The 17,980-nt window shown below is 40.6% G+C and overlaps 1 protein-coding gene across 3 annotated transcripts in view; it reads right to left on the reverse strand.

Moving 5' to 3' along the window:
- Positions 1 to 17,980, reverse strand: part of CPED1 (cadherin like and PC-esterase domain containing 1) — a 152,328-nt gene that overhangs the window by 94,806 nt on the left and 39,542 nt on the right. For all 3 annotated transcript variants that reach the window (XM_072871044.1, XM_072870963.1, XM_072871132.1), the window contains exons 6-7: positions 7,594 to 7,750; positions 5,939 to 6,107 (exon numbers count right to left, since the gene is read on the reverse strand). In XM_072871044.1, coding sequence (XP_072727145.1) covers positions 5,939 to 6,107; positions 7,594 to 7,750 — 326 coding nt within the window. The remainder of the gene's footprint in view (positions 1 to 5,938; positions 6,108 to 7,593; positions 7,751 to 17,980) is intronic.

A 17,980-nucleotide genomic window follows, 5' to 3' on the forward strand; every position in this document is an offset into this window, starting at 1 on the left:
TTCTTACTGGATCTGTATTGGGTGAAATTTCTTCACCAAGTCCAAATACCTTGGGGTGTAAGTAATTGTTCGTAGATACAAAATACACACAAACAAGAATCTCTTTGACTATACATATGGAGGTATCTAAATATCTAAGGTGTCTGCAAGAATACAGACTGATTCCACATAGAAGGCCACAAAATCCATATTTTGCAATGAAGCTATTTCCTATATTGCCTGCTAGCACAGGCAGACCTTTCCACTGATCATAGTATATAGAAAAAGTCGTAAGACATGTAATGGGAGAAAAATGCACCCATAATCAAAACAATGGTTCCAGAATACATCACAGAGAAAACAGTGCAGTAATTTATCATAAGTTTATAGTGTTAGCTTTAGGTAGGTCTGTTTATTCCACCCCTGATTTATTGTTACGATGTGCCATTTCTCTGCAGCTCTAACATGGCACTTGATGAAGGGGGAAGCCATGGTATTATTCAGCTATTTTATGCAGTAAATTTCCCACTTATGTATATTTTTTTCTTTACATAAGATTTTTAAAAGAGATGTTATTTAATAGCTCAGGACAAAAAACCCTCTTGTCCCTTAACACTATTATACCTATTTACATGGAGGAGAAAAGGCCATCTAAGAAAGGTTTCCTCTAAAGATCCTTGCTCTTAAGACTAAGTCCAAAGACAAAAAGCTGCTCACTAGCTTCAGCAACCACTAAATTAGGTCCTTTGACTGAGACTGAACTAAGAATGGTTTCCCAACCCACCATCGACTTCTTAGTGGGAAAGTAACGGTGATTCACTAATAGCATTTCCCAGCTCTCTGTGAGAAGCAAAAGAGGATCAGCTTGACTAAGGGAAGCTGGAAAGCAAAAAGGGAAAGATGAGAAGAAGAAATCAGGATAACGGGAGGTAGGTCTGGGAAAGCTGGGAGCCATGGAGGGGCATGCTTACAGAGGTGCCTGGATTGAACAGCCAGAGTGAGAAGATCTGTGGTCCAGGAGAAAAGCAGAGAGCTAAGGGCCTGGATAACAGTGTAAAGACTTACTTATGACATAGCCACATATTATGAAGAATAATCAGCCTAGAGCTCTTACTAGCTAAACTGGGGTGTTCATAATGAGAAGAGCAGAAAAGAACTCCAGGAAGAATTTTAACTTTATTTGTGTACTGTATGACAGATTGGCACAGACATGGAGAAGGTAGATAAGGAAGTCTTAGTCATTCTTTCTCTTAAGACAAGAATTAGGGATATGAAATTAAGTAATAAGGTAGAAGTTTTAAAGCAAACAAATAGTCTTTCTCAGGCAACACATAAATAATCTGTAGAGTCTCATTGCTGCAAGACGTCGGGAAGATCAAAAGCATTCATGGATTAAAAAAAATTCTAGTAGAGAATTGCATGGCATAAAAGCCCACTGGAGCTTATTAAACATAAAGATATATATTCCGCTTCCAATTTTGTGTCTCTTACCTTGCAGGTTACCAGAAATAGCTATAGTCTGCCTAAGGACGAGTACCACTTTGTGCTTGTCCTGTTACACAGTTTCAGGATACTTTCCTGTCTGGTTGTTGCCAGAAACAGAATGTCAGACTAAACATGTCTTTGATCTCCCCCAGTAGACAGACTTTCGTTCTTATATCAGTGAAAAGAGAAATGATAGGGCTCTGGATGCTATGAGGACAAAAAACAGAGGTGGCTGTTATGTTATGCTCAGTCTCCCAGGAAGGGGAGCATTAGAACATTTGATTCTCTACACAGGCTACTTGCAAGAACAGTGAAATGCATATGCTAAATTCTTACAGAACCTAATGAACAAATTTAATTTTATTCCCAAATAACCCTGCAATCTAATTGATTAAGAGTTGGTGGTGATTTTCTTTTGTATTTGCTCCTGCTAAGTGACAGAGCAAGAATATGGAATTCAAAAATTCAAAAAAGGGAAAAATTTCTGACCCTTTCTGCTATTTCTAAGCATTTTGCTCTTTATCCGCGTGTACGTCTGCATTCTATTTCACATTACGTATCTGTGGCTATTACTTGAAGTAGTATCAAAACTGGCCACTTGAGGGCAATATTGCAACCTAATTTTCACAGTGTTCGGCTCTAAGCCAGACCTCCATGTCATGTTAAAAGATGTATTTCCTGGGTAGGTGAGGGCATCTATGCATAGGTTTGCATCTATGTTAAGTATAAAAAACATTTGTCTTTACTCAAGTTTCCAAATGCTTAATACACAGAGAGAGCATTTCAGCGATAGTTATAGTGACTTATACCACAGCAAGCTTAACAGCAAACTGCTTTAATAAATTATGTTTACTTCACTGCACAACAGGAAAATCGCTTGAGAGCATAGTTTCAGCTGAGGGTATCGAGGGTTATGCAAGTACACCAGTCAAGGAATTCAAATCCAGAAGACACCTGACTGTCTATTTTGGATGAGCGAAGGGATGGTGAGCTGGAGCAGGGGCTGTGCAAAGCCTCCAACAGCACAGAAGAGCCTTCCCGGGTGACAGAGGACATGGCACCACTAATGTCTACGAAAGTGCATCCCTTCATTAAGAACTGGGACCAGGCTGGGAAAGGTTAATGGCAGGGCAAAGGAAGCACTTCACAGTGTGTTAAACCTTGAGATAATTAATCATAAATGACTGTTTTGCACACCAGCTTCTATAAAACAGAAGGTTATTCAGGGGCCAGCCTTCTGCTCAATACGCATGCATAATGTCGATTAAAGTGAAGGGAATTATTGCATACATTGACAGAGACCCATCCCTTAATTGGTACCATATGCAAAATAGAAAACTTCTATTTTATTATTAATTTTTCAAAGCACAGATGGTCTAAATAAGGGGTTTCCAAATTTCCTCAAGGAAATAAGGGTATTACGCAAGTCTCATATCAAAATATTTGTGTTGCAGAAAGCCATTCTCTCCCGTGCATTTCCTGCATCTTCCCAGCCAGGGCCCAAATGTAAGGTTGTGTTTTTGCCACTCCTTGACTACACATAAAATCCTCGTGCCAGTGCAGGATTTAGCTTCCTTTGCTTTTTGAACTGAGATACTAAAATATGTATAATCCAGAGAAAACCTGGCAGCTGGTGAGCAAAACACACTTGAACTCTTCCTGAACTGCCATTTGGCCAATGCTTATTCACAGAGTCATTCTGAAGCCTTGCCACTATGATTAGGATAAGTAAATCTGACTTGTGAAAATCATTTATAATAGTTTACTAACAAAGAAACAGTGGGGAATACAGTATTATTTAATTCATTAAACTTCTGGTTTTTCCTTACACAGTTTCTCTTCATCATTTGATATCATCTGGTACCCCATCTCCAGCCTTCTTAAAAATCTCTCCTTCATATATACCACATTCTGGTTACTTCTAGCAACCTTAAAGGGTTGTACATAGCGGATCAAACCTTAAACTTAACATACTGAGTTTGTGATGTTGTAACCAAGTTAACCACAACTGTGAATCAATTTCTCATCAATAACAGTTTAATTATACTGGTATGAGAAAATTTGCTGACCAGAGGCCTATATACACTGAGGAGGTCTCTAAATTATTGTGCAAAATTACTGAAAGCAGCACATCTATGATGGCAATGCAGCAGGTTAAAATTATTCTCATCTGTTCATTTAAAAAAAAATGATTCCATCAGCTGCTCTTGCGGAAAAGCACACCAAACACTAGCAAATTTTTCCAGACCAATTTTCCAGATCTCCTCTATAGGCATGTTCAGTCCCCAGTGACACCGATGGCTATTCTGTCAATCAGCAGAAGAAGAGGTCTTAGAGATCGTTTCTGTCATTATTGACTATTGACAGGTTGGAGCTTCACAACGTAACAAACAATTTTCCTTCCTACATAATAGAGTTGGCAGAAACTGAAAGCTTAGGAGCTTTCTGGACTAGGTTCCTTGGCTGGGACAAATATGCGTAGCTCCACTGGCTAGTTTGGGAGAGAAGATCACTCTGCTAGTGTTGTACGTCCCACTGGTAACAAGTGATGGCTCCATGACATTTACAAGAAACTTGATGTAATCTCATCCCAAAGGGTATCAACGATTGAACTCAAACCTTCTCCCAAGTATTGTTTTCTGACTGATGATCTCCTGCCTGATGCCTCTGCACCAAGCACAGAAGCCTCCCTATGATTGTCCCAGTAGTGGTCTCTGGCCACTCTGTGAATTCCCAGTGTCTCACTTCTCCTGGATACTCTCTGACTCCTCCCAGGTTCTTTATATAAGGCACACTGTTTATGCTGAGAGACCGTCTTATACACCCCACTTTCCATCATTTTGTTAATTTGCATTTCAATCTATACATCACTACAAATGTGCCTTCTGTGGTGCCTATTTTTTGTTTATTTCTTGCCATTTTGACAAGTATGCCTAAAGCTGTGGAAGATATAACAGCACAGCAGCAGTAACCAGATTGGAGGCACTGTAGATGTGCTGCTGCTTCTATCTATCATTTTTATTGCTTCTTCAGCTGCCAAAGTACTCTGTAAATGGTGGCTGGCACCCCGTTCAGCAGACTTCCCTCAGTGGGAATTGTTTTACAGAGCCATATCACAATTACTAATGACTACTAGCCTTTAAAGTAGTCCCTACTTCAGCTGCGATAGTGATGCTGCTGGACATTGTGCTATTTTAATAAACATAAAACAAAACTGAACCCCAAGGTTTGAAAGTGAGTGACCATTAGTCTTCCTAAATGTAAATAGAGGAAAATAGATGGCAAAATAATATATCTCTGTGGGCTTCCATAGCTTCTGAGGGGGGAAAGAAAGAGAAGTAGGTTCATCTCACCTAATTCTGGCAATCTACAATTTGGCATGTTCTCTAAGAATGTCATAGCCCGTGTAAGGAAGCAGACACTTTTAGCAGGAAACTCATCTCATTCTAAAATTAGTGTCTAAATTGAGTGCGATGATTTGTACTCTAGAGGTGTCCATTTCTCCCATAACTAGAATTAGATAATGAACTTAGACTAGGCACTTAACTTTGAGAGCTAAAATTGTAGAACATACCAGATGGCTGGCATCATCAAGAGTCCTGCCAGTGACACCACAACACTTAGACTGATCCAAAGCCAAGACCTGCTCCTACCCCAAGAGGGCTACATGGGCAAAGTGCACTCATCCTCAGATGGTTGCTGCAGGAGCTGATCTATGTGACCTCAAGAAGTCACTGCTACTTTGTGACCTTTTTCCTTCAAAAGGAAAGGAGCAGCAGCAGAACTGTAGTTCCTTCACGAAGAGCTACCATGTTGCAAGCACAGTTCCTTGCTGAAAGGCCAAAGGAATGGGAAAGCATGTTTGGAAAATCCATAGGACTGCTGAGCAAACTAGACGTGGAGAGAGAGAGGGGTCCCTCCAGGCACTTGGAGATGTCCAGAGTTAGTCCAATTAAGGCCCATGTGAAACATCCTTCTTCATAAAACCTAGACACTATGGGAGGCCCACCCTCTTCATGGTATACTTCCTTCCCCGTATTTAGAAGTGCCCTGACGCTCCTCCATTCTGTTTTGCTGCACCTAAAACACAGCAAACCATTTTAAATATTTACTTTCCTTTTTTACAACACTGTCAATATCCAGGCAAAAGACGTTACTGCATGACAGCACCCCCACTGCTGTGCTTTAGAGAAAACCTTGCAATTGCTGTCAAATGTCACCAATAAAAATGGGCTCTGAAGCAAGCGAATCCCAGAGCCCTTCATAACCCCCGCTGCACAGGGCAACTTTTCTCTCCTTCATGAATCAAACCCCACTCATTCTGAGAAATGAAAGCTGTACATTAGGGGAATATCCATGTGTCAGCTGGAGACTGCAAATAGAGAAGAGGTAAAAGAGAAGAAAGATATTATCTGGTTTTCTGTCTCTGTACTTTGCCTGAAAGAGGGAAAAATTAGGAAATGAAATGTTTTACCTTTACGGAAAAGTGCTTCTTTTTGGGTGGATGCCAGACAGTGGCGGTTGAATGAATGAATGCCCGCAGAGGTGTTAAGGATGTCACAAGCACATATGCTTTGATGATGACAGAAAAGTCTTGAGCTTTAAGGATGTCCTTGTGGTCTGGTGAAGCTGATTTCTGATTCCTGGAAAATAATAAGAATACATAGCATTAATTAAGTGCTTTTGCAAATGAGGAAAATGAGGTATAAGACAATAGTGAAATAGTGAAATTAGTGGAAATAAGAAATCAGCCTTTTTTCCCCCAAGTTAAACAACACAGTAGATGAAACCAAGCAGGCCGGAACAAAGCTTTATATCAAGTCTTTTTATTGCTTTCAGTATTTTAAAATCTGAATTTCCATGCATAGAAAGTAACTATGTTAGGAGTGAGTTATGTTTCAGAGTACATATGGGTAAATGCATTGTGAGCATGTTGTAATTGTTGCAAACCCAGGACATTCAGATTGAAAGTAAAAACATTAAAGAGGTCCAAGCAGCTTAAATAACAGAAGTGCAGAGTCAACGTACCCAAATTTAACACTGATTTGTAGGGAATTCAGTAAAAAAACCCCAAACTTTGGAAAGACTGCACTATTGTTAGCACTTTCTTCAATGTAATATAGGGACACAAACATGTGGTACTGTATGCTTACCCTAATGAAAGCCATGAACTATGATTCCAAATATTATGAGTGACTATGACACCTAGAAATAACCCATAATAAATCAGCTAAACATAAAATAATTATGCAAGCTAACTTTGTCTAGGAAGTGACATGGCTCTCTGGATGCTGCCCTACAGCTCCCATAGTCCACACAAAAAGAATCAGCCATAGAAACAGGATAGAAAAAAAACAAACCCAGGAAAAAAATCTGCTATTTAAAAGCTTATTACTTGGGGAAATCTGAGCTATACTTGGGCATATTCACAAATGTGGTTATTATTCTGCCTGTTAAAACTTCTGAGTATCAATCTACCTCACAGCAAATGCATGAGAAGATGACTATACAAATTACAGGCCTCGAAGACTGATTACTGGTAAAGGACACAGGGCTCTCCTCCCATTTCTGTGTAATCTTTGGCAATATGTGGCCTTTCCAGACCTCAATTTTGCTATCTGTTCAGGGTGTCTAATAATATCTATCTTAAAGAGACCTTTTTCTCCCCTCTGCAGAATGGTAGGGCCTCAGAGCATAAAATTTGTGAGATACTGTAACATAGAAAACAGCACTTGGACAGCCAGTTCTCAAATCTTTCTTAGTTCTTCACTTAAGGGAAGGTCTGTGCAAAGGACTACATATGTGTGCCTGTAGTAGGGGCAAGGCAGGGATGGGAGCAGGAAATAGCTCAGCCGCTATGAGACCTAAACATTTAGGGGTGTCTCTGGGTCTGTATTTATCTGCCTAGGTGTTTCAATGCCCTCAACATAAAGCCTTAGCTGTTCACACGCAAAATGTTCAAGCTTGGCTAGTACAGAAACAAACATTATGCAAGTATAAGAGGTGCAATGCATCCAAGTGCTCCACCTGCTGCGGTCTCCTCTCTTGCTACATTCTGCATCCCTGACTCCCAACTAAAAGCACAATGAGGCACTCGCAGTTTCTGAGGGTGGGGAATCGTTATCTTACAGCTGTGTGCTTGTGCTCTGCTTCCACCAGTACCGCAGATGGGCAGTATGAGTCTTGCCAGTGCTTTCACCACCCTGGGACATGTTGCTTGCAGTGCTGGCCCTTGACAGTCCAGGCCGGCTGGAGCACTCTGGGGTGACGACTGGGAGCTGCAGGTCTGAAAAAGTACCAAGGGGATGACAAAGAGAGTCAGCGGAGCATTAAAAGCAGCAGTCGACTCCTGCTGTTAAGGATAAAATGTGTAAAACACAATAGGTAGAGGGGAACTACCAGCATCAGCTGAAAATGTAAAACAACAAATGCTGAAACTGTAAACCCTTTTGAATCTGCTAGCAGAGAGCTTTACACCCACCAAGCACCCCTTTCCAGCTGCAAGCTCAGAGGCTTAGCTGCAACTCCCACTTTATAGGTGAGTGCATGAGTGCTGCATACAAAAAGCATCCCCTTCCCCTTTCCTGTAAAGAGAAATCCTTTATTTCTAAACATAGAATACCAAAACTTTGTTTCTCACGTAGCCCTAGTTACAATTAATGGGGTAAGAAATTTATTTGACTAAGGACTTTGCCACTGTAATCACACAGACAGCTCAGTGAATAACCACATATCCTTGTTTCTAGGTTCACCATTTAAGGCTACATTTTGTAGTTACTGAAATCTACGGGAGGCTTAGTTCTGCCACCAAACACAGTGGGACCAGGACTGATGTACCAGAGTCCTCAAGATTACTGAGGCATGTGACTATTAACAGTAATCAGAATATTGTGATGTGAGATCAGTCAACGGGTGGTATGTATTTTCTGCTTTTATTGTGCTGATAAAAAAGCACAGAGCCCTTACGTTATGTCATTATTTCATGTAGGGTGGTTTTCATTGACTCTAACACACCTCACATTTCAAGTTCTTAAGTAATAGTCAGGGAAAAGTCAAGCTGTTCACATTATTCCCAAACCTTATGACTTATCTGCTTAATGACATCCTGCATCGTGCTAATGTTATGAGTTTATTTGTATAGCTTCTCTTCTAATGCATGCACTCTCCACTTCGGTGCATGAAATGAAAAATAAAACTGAAGTTGTATTTCTGGCGATGAGCTGTGAGCAGCCATTCAAGGAAAAGAACTGTCCATTTTCATACAGATCCTGTTAAAATGACATTGTGATTGTCTATGTTTATCAGCTGTTCATCAGATCAGCTCAGTTCAGCCTTCCAGGCTTAACTGGGATCTAAAATTAATCTGGTCCTTTGCCTTACATGCACCATTTAGCAGGATTAAAGGCTTTACTAAACAAAACCAGGCCCTTATTAATATAGCACCTCATGTTCAGATTATACTCTCATTGGCATCTTTGTGTTGTGTTACGCATTATAACTGGTTTGGACTTCGTAAGTAACTACCTGTTTGCTGGTGGGACAGAGACAAAACAGACTACTCTCTGCCTACTTGGCTGTGCAGTGATAACAGGAATAAGCCAGTAAACTCGCATTAAGTCATTTACTTAGCAGACTTGCTTCTGAATACGCACAGGGAGCATAAATCAAGTGCTATTTTTCCATATCCACCCTGTAAAGACACAACAGCATTTCACTATGGCAATTTCCACCCTGTAAAGAGACAATGGCATTTCACCATGGCAATTTGCAATGGTCCCACTGCGACTACTTCTATGCATCGTTTTAGTTACCTAACTAAAGTGCCTATATTAGCAAAATAGTATTCTTAAGCTTTGTCTTTAAGCAATGGAGAGAGAAAGAGACCAGTCCTTGGAGCACTAAGAGAAATACTGGTTCTGAATTGTTCTCAGAAAGGGTCTGTTTTTTCACTGACTATGCAAGAAACTAAGCTACTTACTTGCAACTGCAAATAATTCCCAGAGTGTAAAGTTCAATCATACAGCTTTCGTGTTCAGGCAAAAACAGAATTAATAAAACACATAAAGGCCCTCCAGAGTGCACAGGTGACTTCAGAGATCTTTTTCTGATTTATCCTCACATTGGTAAAAAGGTAAGACATAGCCTTCTGCTGTTGCATCCATGGAGTTATAGAACCAAGCCCCGTTCCCCTGTATCTTGGTAATGTAGCACATCTATCAGGAACAGCCCAGCACCATCAGGCTCTGGAGTTCAAATCTTATGGCCTAGATCTTCAAACAGCAAGATACTGATCTGTTGACCATGAGTGGGATCAAAGTCACACAAAACCCAATGAAGCCCATGACAGCAATCCAAGCTACCCCCTTGCCAATGCTGCCTAGGGGGGCAGATGAGAGAGAGACAGGTTGTCCTACCTTGATGACTACAGCACACAGCTGAAAGGAGGCAGAACTGTGCTTCCAGACCAAGCTCCTTATAACATATACACCTTTTACATTAGGCTGTAGCTACATGACAACATTAACAGAACCATGCAATGCACAAGAATGACAGCTCTTCTCTTCTCAGCTGATCATTTGAAAGCCAAATTATGTTAAAGGTGCACATTTTTCAGCAATTGCTTTAGTTAAAATGACCATAATGTTGAGAAAAGGGAAATGCACAGAACATAATTTTCCTATGTAAAAGAAAGCCAATATTTCACTGAAAATAAGAACAGGACAGCAGAGAGGGGCTGTTCAGCTTGTTACTCAAGAGAAAGTAGAGAGTGTCTTTTCCTTTTCAAAACATGGTTTTAATTGTGTTGCTAAGGCAACAAGTAACCAATATGGTATTAACTCACAAGGCAGAGTTTGAAAAGAATGAGATGAGGTTTGTACCTATATTTACCCCTCTTAAATGAGAGTTTTAGCTGTTTTAGGGAAATAGAAAAGATTACTTTGACATTAATTCGTCACTACCCAGTGGACCATTTACTAGAGGTGGATATAACAGAAAAAAATGGGTAGGGACAGATGAAAAAGAGGTGTCCTGAAATTCTCGGACTACTGGGTAGAAGCTCCTTAGTATTTCCCTAAGTCATTGCAAAATGCCTCGACATAAAAAAAATGGAAACCTGCCATCTCTTGGTTTAACCATCTCAAGACGAGAAGGTTAAACAAATTCAGGGTGTTGGCGATTAGCATTGAGAACAAAAAAGGGGCAATGCTCATAAATTATTCCTCATGCTATAGAGCTCCTGTTTGTATGGTGCTTTACACACCTCTGTTGGTTTGTGTTAGCAACCACCTGGTCAAGAGCGCATTGCAAGGTGGCTGGAAGAAGGAGAAAGGGGATTGAGACTGTCACAAGGCGCTTGCTCCTTTGAGATGACTCACAGCACGTACACCATCAGGCAGAGTTAATGAGGGAGTGACAGTCCCTCACTTTGGTAAATGTAGTCCTAGTAATCAGTGAATACAATTATCATAATAATAAAGAGATGTCAGTAGTGCTGAACTGCAGCACAGTCAGCTGCATCAGTTCTCATGGCAACTCTTCACCTGTTCTTGCACTCAAAAGCAGTAACAGTATTTATTAGAGCTGTAAATTTGTTAATCAACATTATCATCAATGAAAATTAGCCTTCAGTGCCCTTACTGTTTGCAGTAATTGCCATGTTTTTCCATCTTGACATCACTCTACAAGCTGTTGTTAATTAATCAGTCCTTTTGAAGTATGTAAATAACATCAACATTTTATAATAGAAGAGGTGAGGCAGGCTCAGCAGTTGATACATGTCAGGCAGCTTGGGAAACCAAGTCAGAAAGAGTCCCAGCATCCTAGTGTCATGTCCAGATTACATCCCCTCTTTCAAAAATCCACATCTTAATACCAGGAATTTTTGTAGCAGACTCTAAAGATCAAAAGAAAAAAAAGACATAAACTAGAAAAGAACATTTTCCCTTTTAAAGTGGCTATGCAGTAATTGAAAGGCTACACAAACTGCTGGTTTTCCTGAGGAGCAGCTGCAGGCTTTGCCTCAAGCACTTTTGCTGCTGCCATTTGTGATGATCCAGTGTACAGCAAAGGATCTAAGGCCGGATACCTGCTTTCACTTTAAAAAAACCCTTCACTTCCTCAAAATTCTGGCTTGAAGCAGGTTTCTTATGCTGACGTCTCTGAAATGGTACCATTGCAAACACCGACAAACAGCACCACTTTACCTCTGCCTAGGGTGTTCTCCACGATGCCATTTTGATGGGTAAGGAAGCCACTACAAGTTCTCAGCTGAATTCACACATTAGCCCTCTAACCACAGCAACAGATAAAACATAGATCTGAGACATAGGAACAGCTGGGGGGCACAGGTGAAAGGGAGGTATAAGGTCCACCAAACCAAGTCAATACCTCTAGATCAAAAAAATTAAGCACCTCTTTGTCACATGATCTGGTGGTAGATACTGTTCTGTCAACTGCAATTTCTCAGAGTACCACAGAGTCAAACAGATCAGTTGACAGCGACAACTGATATCTAATGCAGCAGCTATACTGACATCTAATGAGGCTTTTCAAGTATTTTACACAGCTATGACTTCTTGCTTCCTCTGCCCCCATCTCTGGCTCCCAGGTTATTTACTTTTCTTTGGCTCAGAGTTCTGAAGCGTAACATGAGATTCAATGCATGCACAATAAAGAATAGCTGATTTAAGAGTTACAACGTGTGGGTGAGCAAAAGGTTTACGAATACCTAGAAGTACATTTGGACAAATTAAGACTTCCTGGAGCAGAGCCACGTCAGTGTTGACACGGCTGTGGCCACGTGGACTGGTGGTAAGTGGAACACTTAGGTTAACATGAACATCTGGTGATCTGCAAAGGTAAGGAATTCAGCAGCAGAAGACCCTACTGATTGACCTAAGTGAATAACACTCAATTGAAAGAAAAGGAAACAGAAGATGAATGAGAATGTGTCCTCTTCTTTATCCTTCCTTTTATATTATATTTGATGTTACAAGGAGGGTTACAATATGGTTTTGTTTGTTAAATTTTTTTACTTTTTCAAGATCAAATAAGCTATATTTTATACATTTCAAACATGGAGCAAGGAACGATTAAGACTATTGTCTGTGAGAAAAGGTCATTTTGTTTCTGAAGTGCCCCTCAACTGTCAGATCTGTTAGAAGCATTTCAAGAGCGATTGAGTTGCCTTGGGAGCTCCTGGTTGTTCAATGAAGCACACAGCTAGAGATGGGATGAAATGCAACTAAGGTGCTATGCTTTGTTCTAAGCCCAGCACATTGTTCATTTCTTTCATAAAGGACATTGCAAGATCAGCACATTTGTACTTTCAGAGTCTTCATCCAATTCCTTTTCTTTTTAGCAGGAAAAGCATCGCTTTAGAACATGAAAGTACATTAATCCTGAAAGTATACAGGAGACTTTCCATCTGCATAGAAGCCTTCTGAACTTCTTCCTAGATTTTCATAGTGGTAGTCTGTCTCTAGAAAGAGCCTGAATTCTCTCACACATGAAAAAAGGAGAATGATAATGCCCTCATGTCATTTCTCAGCAGTTTCTGCAGCACAATATTCAGGAAGGACTGATAACAGGTCCTCTCTGTCAGCCTTGCAGGTTTTCTCTCTGAGAGGGCATCTCAGTGAGCTAGAAGAACTTCATGTTGTATCCTGTGCTGGGATCACTCATCTGCCTGACTGGTGTGAGCTGCTGGAGCACAAAGAGCTTATTTCTGATAAAGACTGGGCAAGCTGCATTGCTACAACCTGGTCCTCTTCTAGTATTTACAGCTGGGCAATTTTCCAGCCTTTGTAGGTTGGAAAGGTGGGTTGAACAGCTGCAAAGATTGCTTCACATCAGGAGATGTTTAAAAAGCTTTCATAGAGTCTTAGTCAGACTTCCAAACACCTTCAGGACTAGAGGATTTTGATCAAAATAAAGCCTACTATCCAGTACCTTTTGCTCAGTCATGTATGGCAACCTGCTCTAAGCTGCATAACCATGAAAGTAATGAGCACTAAAAGTGTATTTTTTTTGGTTTTCAGTGTTGATTTTGGAGGGTGGATGATTTCAGTTGAACTACTGCCGCTACATTCCTTGAGGTCACTGCAGGCCTGTCACAGAAAGCAGACCTATTCCATTTAATTGCCTCCTGTTATCCATTTGAATGCAAAGACTCTGAAACAAAGATTAGTACTCTCCTATGGCTTACACATTATGCTTTGACGGTGCTAAAGAAAGAGAGAACCTTTATCACTCAGTTTTATACCCTATGCATTTAGAAAAGGGTGGCTGTGAAACTCAAAGCAGATGCTGAGTATTTGAAGGAAGCTAGGATGACCAGGGGCAATCCTGGCCCCCAGTGAGTTCCTGGCAAAACTTCCACTGATTTCACAGAAATATGATTTCTTGCTTGGTACTTAACACTCCTGTGATGGTTTTGACATGTGTTATAAGCTTTATTTGCAATGTGCACATTGCTGCAGGTTCAATACCCCACCCACTACTGACTATTGATCTAGCTGTCCTTAAAAGGTTTTCATATTAAAAGAATGCAGTGATTTCTCCCTCTGTAATATAGTTAATCTCAAAGCAACCCACACTGAATATTTAGAATGGAGACATTTCAAGCTACTAGTCATTTCTGGAAATTTAAACTATCTAAAACATGTTTAGTATATATAAAAAAGTTTATACTAAAGCAGATCTAGAGGAAAAGGAATTTAAGCTGTGGGTTGGAATGCACTGAAATTCATGCTAAAAAACACCTGTGAAGTTTCCGAGTTAAAAAGACAAAATGATGATAGCGCATCATTTTGAAATGTATGTGTGGTTTATTTTCCCCTTTAAAAACATCAGCAAATACAGCTTCAGTTTAGATTAATCATTTACCATGGTTTTTGCTTCTCTGTTTTGGCAAGTGCATGGAAAACAGTATTTATTAAATACATTGTTTGCTTCTTCATTCCTAAAGTATCCTCACAGTTAAAAGATAGAGGGGTTTTTTTCAATATTTTCCAGAAGGGCTGCTGCTTCTGTGTGCACCCTTCATAATAGAACTTAAATTTACAGATAAGCTATAAAACTCTGGAAAAAGCAACTCAGTGAAAATGCTGGCTGACTATTACATGATTAGAGCCACAGCTACAATTCTGTACTAGTAACAGGGTAGAATATAGAATGGTATAGGCCAAGTAATTAAATTTGTTTAGCTGCTTTACTTCTTTTCAGTCTCCCCATACTTATTGTTATTACACAAGTATGTTTTTCTCCTAGCTGAGATCTGACCATGTTGTAAAACAAAGAAAATCCTGCCCCATGTAGTTTAAAATCAAATTAACTCAAAAGAATCAGATGCTGATTTTATTGGCCATTCTTGAGGCTCTTAGCAACTTCAGTAGCAGAAAGGTAATAGGCACAAAACTGATCACAACTGGTGTGCAGACATTTATAAGGGCCAGCTGGCGAAAGCAATGCATCCCCCTATAAAGAAGCATGTTCCTGTCACAAAGATGTTGAATTATTATGACAGAAAATAAATTTAATCTGTAATTGCTCTCTTACATAGGTGGCCCCATTGGGCCTTGCTTCCTCCCCTCATCTCATCACCCTTCCTGCTGACTCCAGAGTAACCCAGGGATGCTGGGGACAGGCAGGGCAGATTTGCTAGGCAGGGGAAGAGGAAAGCTGGCACAGGGTTAGCACCAGGCAGTAAATATATCACATAGTGAGAGCACAGTCACACAGCTGGACTATCTTGGCTCTCCCTCCCACTCAATTTCATTAGGGTCGTGGCTATCCTAAGACCTTCTGTGTGATTAACGCTGTTGGCCAGCCCCACAAGTGACCAAGTGAGCACGCAAGGCTGGTAGACACTCATAAAGTCTCTGCACTAGTGACACTAATAAAAAGAAATGCAGAAGGAAGGCATAGAGAAAAAGTATTACTTTAAAAAGAATCGGTGATCTGGATGGGTAAAGAAAACAGCTATGCATGGCACAGGCTGGGCCCTGGAAGTGACGAAGCAAGACAAATGCTTACATGGAAAGACAGACTAGTCTGGATTTCTTAGGGAACAGGAAAATCAGGGAGGCAATGCTATGAGCATTTCCACTACTTTCCCGGGCAAAACCTGTCAAAGAGAGTATTTGTTGCGCATACATCAGGATACCTTTTCTGTGCCCTAAACTGAGGCTGGGCAATTCTGCTCACATTGTGGACCTTAGTCCTCTCCATCTCTCACCTGGGAGTAGTTCCAGGAGGCAGCGAAGCCCAGTTCTCAGCCCACCTGTGGTGGGATACCAAGTATGAACACCTGAAATCTCTTTGCCAGTCATTCTCCAACCTCAGAGAGCTTCTAGGTTTGGGTTGTTTGCAGAAGATTTCATTCACAGATCACTGCAACAGCTACAGCTTTTGCTGACCTGAGCAATAAATGCCAGGACCCTTCCTTGTTCATTCACTAGCCATACCAGAATCTCCTCATGGCCCAAGTCCTGTATAGTGAGCAGACATCAGGCACCTGATTGAAAACTGGGCAAAATGCACTGCAAAAGCAGGAGTGAAACCAATCTTCTCAGACTGAGCAGGAAGCACTTACCAGTGTCTTCCATGTTGAATTTTAAGATCCATTACCATTCTTACGCCTCATCACAAACCCACTGCCACATGTGCCCATCCTCCAGCAACTCCTTCTCTTACTCAGTCCAATTTATCCACATACATGATGTATTTTTTACCTTTTTGCTCCTCTAAACTCTTCTTCCAGTCTGATTTTCCTATTTTTTTTTCTCTTCCCAGCTTCTCTCCTGTTTCCTAAAAAGCAGTCATCATTTGTGTGTGCATAATTTTTCTCCCATACGGACAGAACCAATCTAAATTTTCAGACTGACAAAAAGATTTTCCATTAAAGAGACAAAGCAAAGAAACAAGCACTGACCTGATATTTTCTACAACTCATTTTCTTTCCTATATTGATACACAGGGGTATGAGAAGGGGCACGCTCTCTTAAATACAAAACCTAGAAGCTTAACAGTTGCACAACAACAAATAGAATAACATTTTTTAAAAAAATAGCCTTTACCCTTGTACCCACTGCTTATCAATATCAACACAGTCATACCCACAGTAAATCCACTAATCCCATCCCCTCAGCTTTGCTGCCTGATATTTCTTTCTACAACTTAGTGTGTCTTTAATTTGATCATGTAATTCTTAGAGCAGCAACTTTGTGTTTTCACTTTTACAGGAAATTGCTTGGCTTCTTGGGGGGCTGACTAAATGACAAACACAGTAATAACAAACCAACTGATCCTCTTCAAAAGGAATCGCAGAGAAGCCCCATTGACTCAAACACACAAGAGTGAAAGTACGTGACTGATTTGAAAGGAAACAAACTCTTCTCTGGAGGAAATACTGATGAAAACCGTTCTTTCCCCGAATAATTTTTAAAATTGAGGATCAAACAAGTCCTAATAGTTGGCAACTTTGCTGTTGTTGGAAAGAAAGGTCTGTCGGAGGATGCAAGCAAGAGAAAGAAGTGGAAAGAGCTGGCTTTATCAGATGAATGGGAAGAGAGTATCTGAAATCTTGGCTCTAGAAGTTTGCTTTAACTTATGCCTTTTTGTCCTCTTAACCTGCCAAGTTAATCAAATAATTTACCCTTCTGATTCTAATTTCACCTTCTATGGGTGAATTTCACTCATAGTAAATTAGATGTCACATACACAGTGATACTGAATGGGATTCATTTCTGGATTGAGACACTTTGAGGTCTGGTCTATACAAAGATGACCCCCTGTGTGCCACAGTCTAAGTTCCCATTCCTGTCTGTGGACGTCAATGTAGTCTATACAGTCAGTGTGGAGCAATTCAGCTAACCCTAAATTATGCTGAAAGTAAATGCTCTTTTGGGCTTGCTCACTTTAAACTGTACTTCTAATTTTGGGAGCTTAGATACCAAATGTTAAAGTCAGATATCCACACACAGAGATCTATCACCAGCTGGGACACCATAGGATATCCCTCTGAGCCTCTAGCTGCTGGACCAGAAAGACATAGGTTCTGTGCCAAATCTGCCCATCCTGCTGGGTGTCCTGGACTCTCCATGGTGTCTCAAGTGGCATGAGATCCTTGTGTTGAAACAGCTACCTCATGCTAGGCCACATGAAACAGCTACCTCAGCCACATGCTGATGTGGAGACACCTAGATTTAAGAGATGGATCGGGCTTTTTTTTTTTTTAATTTTAAAACTCTGTAGCTAATTTAGGTTCAAAATCTTTTTTACTGGTAACTGAAAGGTGAGGGGTGGGCCTTTTTCTATCTGACAGCCGTTCAGCAGACTGCTAGAAGAATCCTCTGTTACTGGGTGGGTAGGACTCAGACCTCTGCTGCCAAGCACACATACTACCTTGATTTCAATGGCATTTCGCCATCAGTCAGAAGGGCTTTTCTCTTTGCCAGGAAAGCACTAATAATATGAATATGGAATAAGATGTTTACAAATGACCCTTCCCTAA

Source organism: Ciconia boyciana, chromosome 1 (genome assembly GCF_034638445.1).
Source record: "Ciconia boyciana chromosome 1, ASM3463844v1, whole genome shotgun sequence".
Classification (NCBI taxonomy): domain Eukaryota; kingdom Metazoa; phylum Chordata; class Aves; order Ciconiiformes; family Ciconiidae; genus Ciconia; species Ciconia boyciana.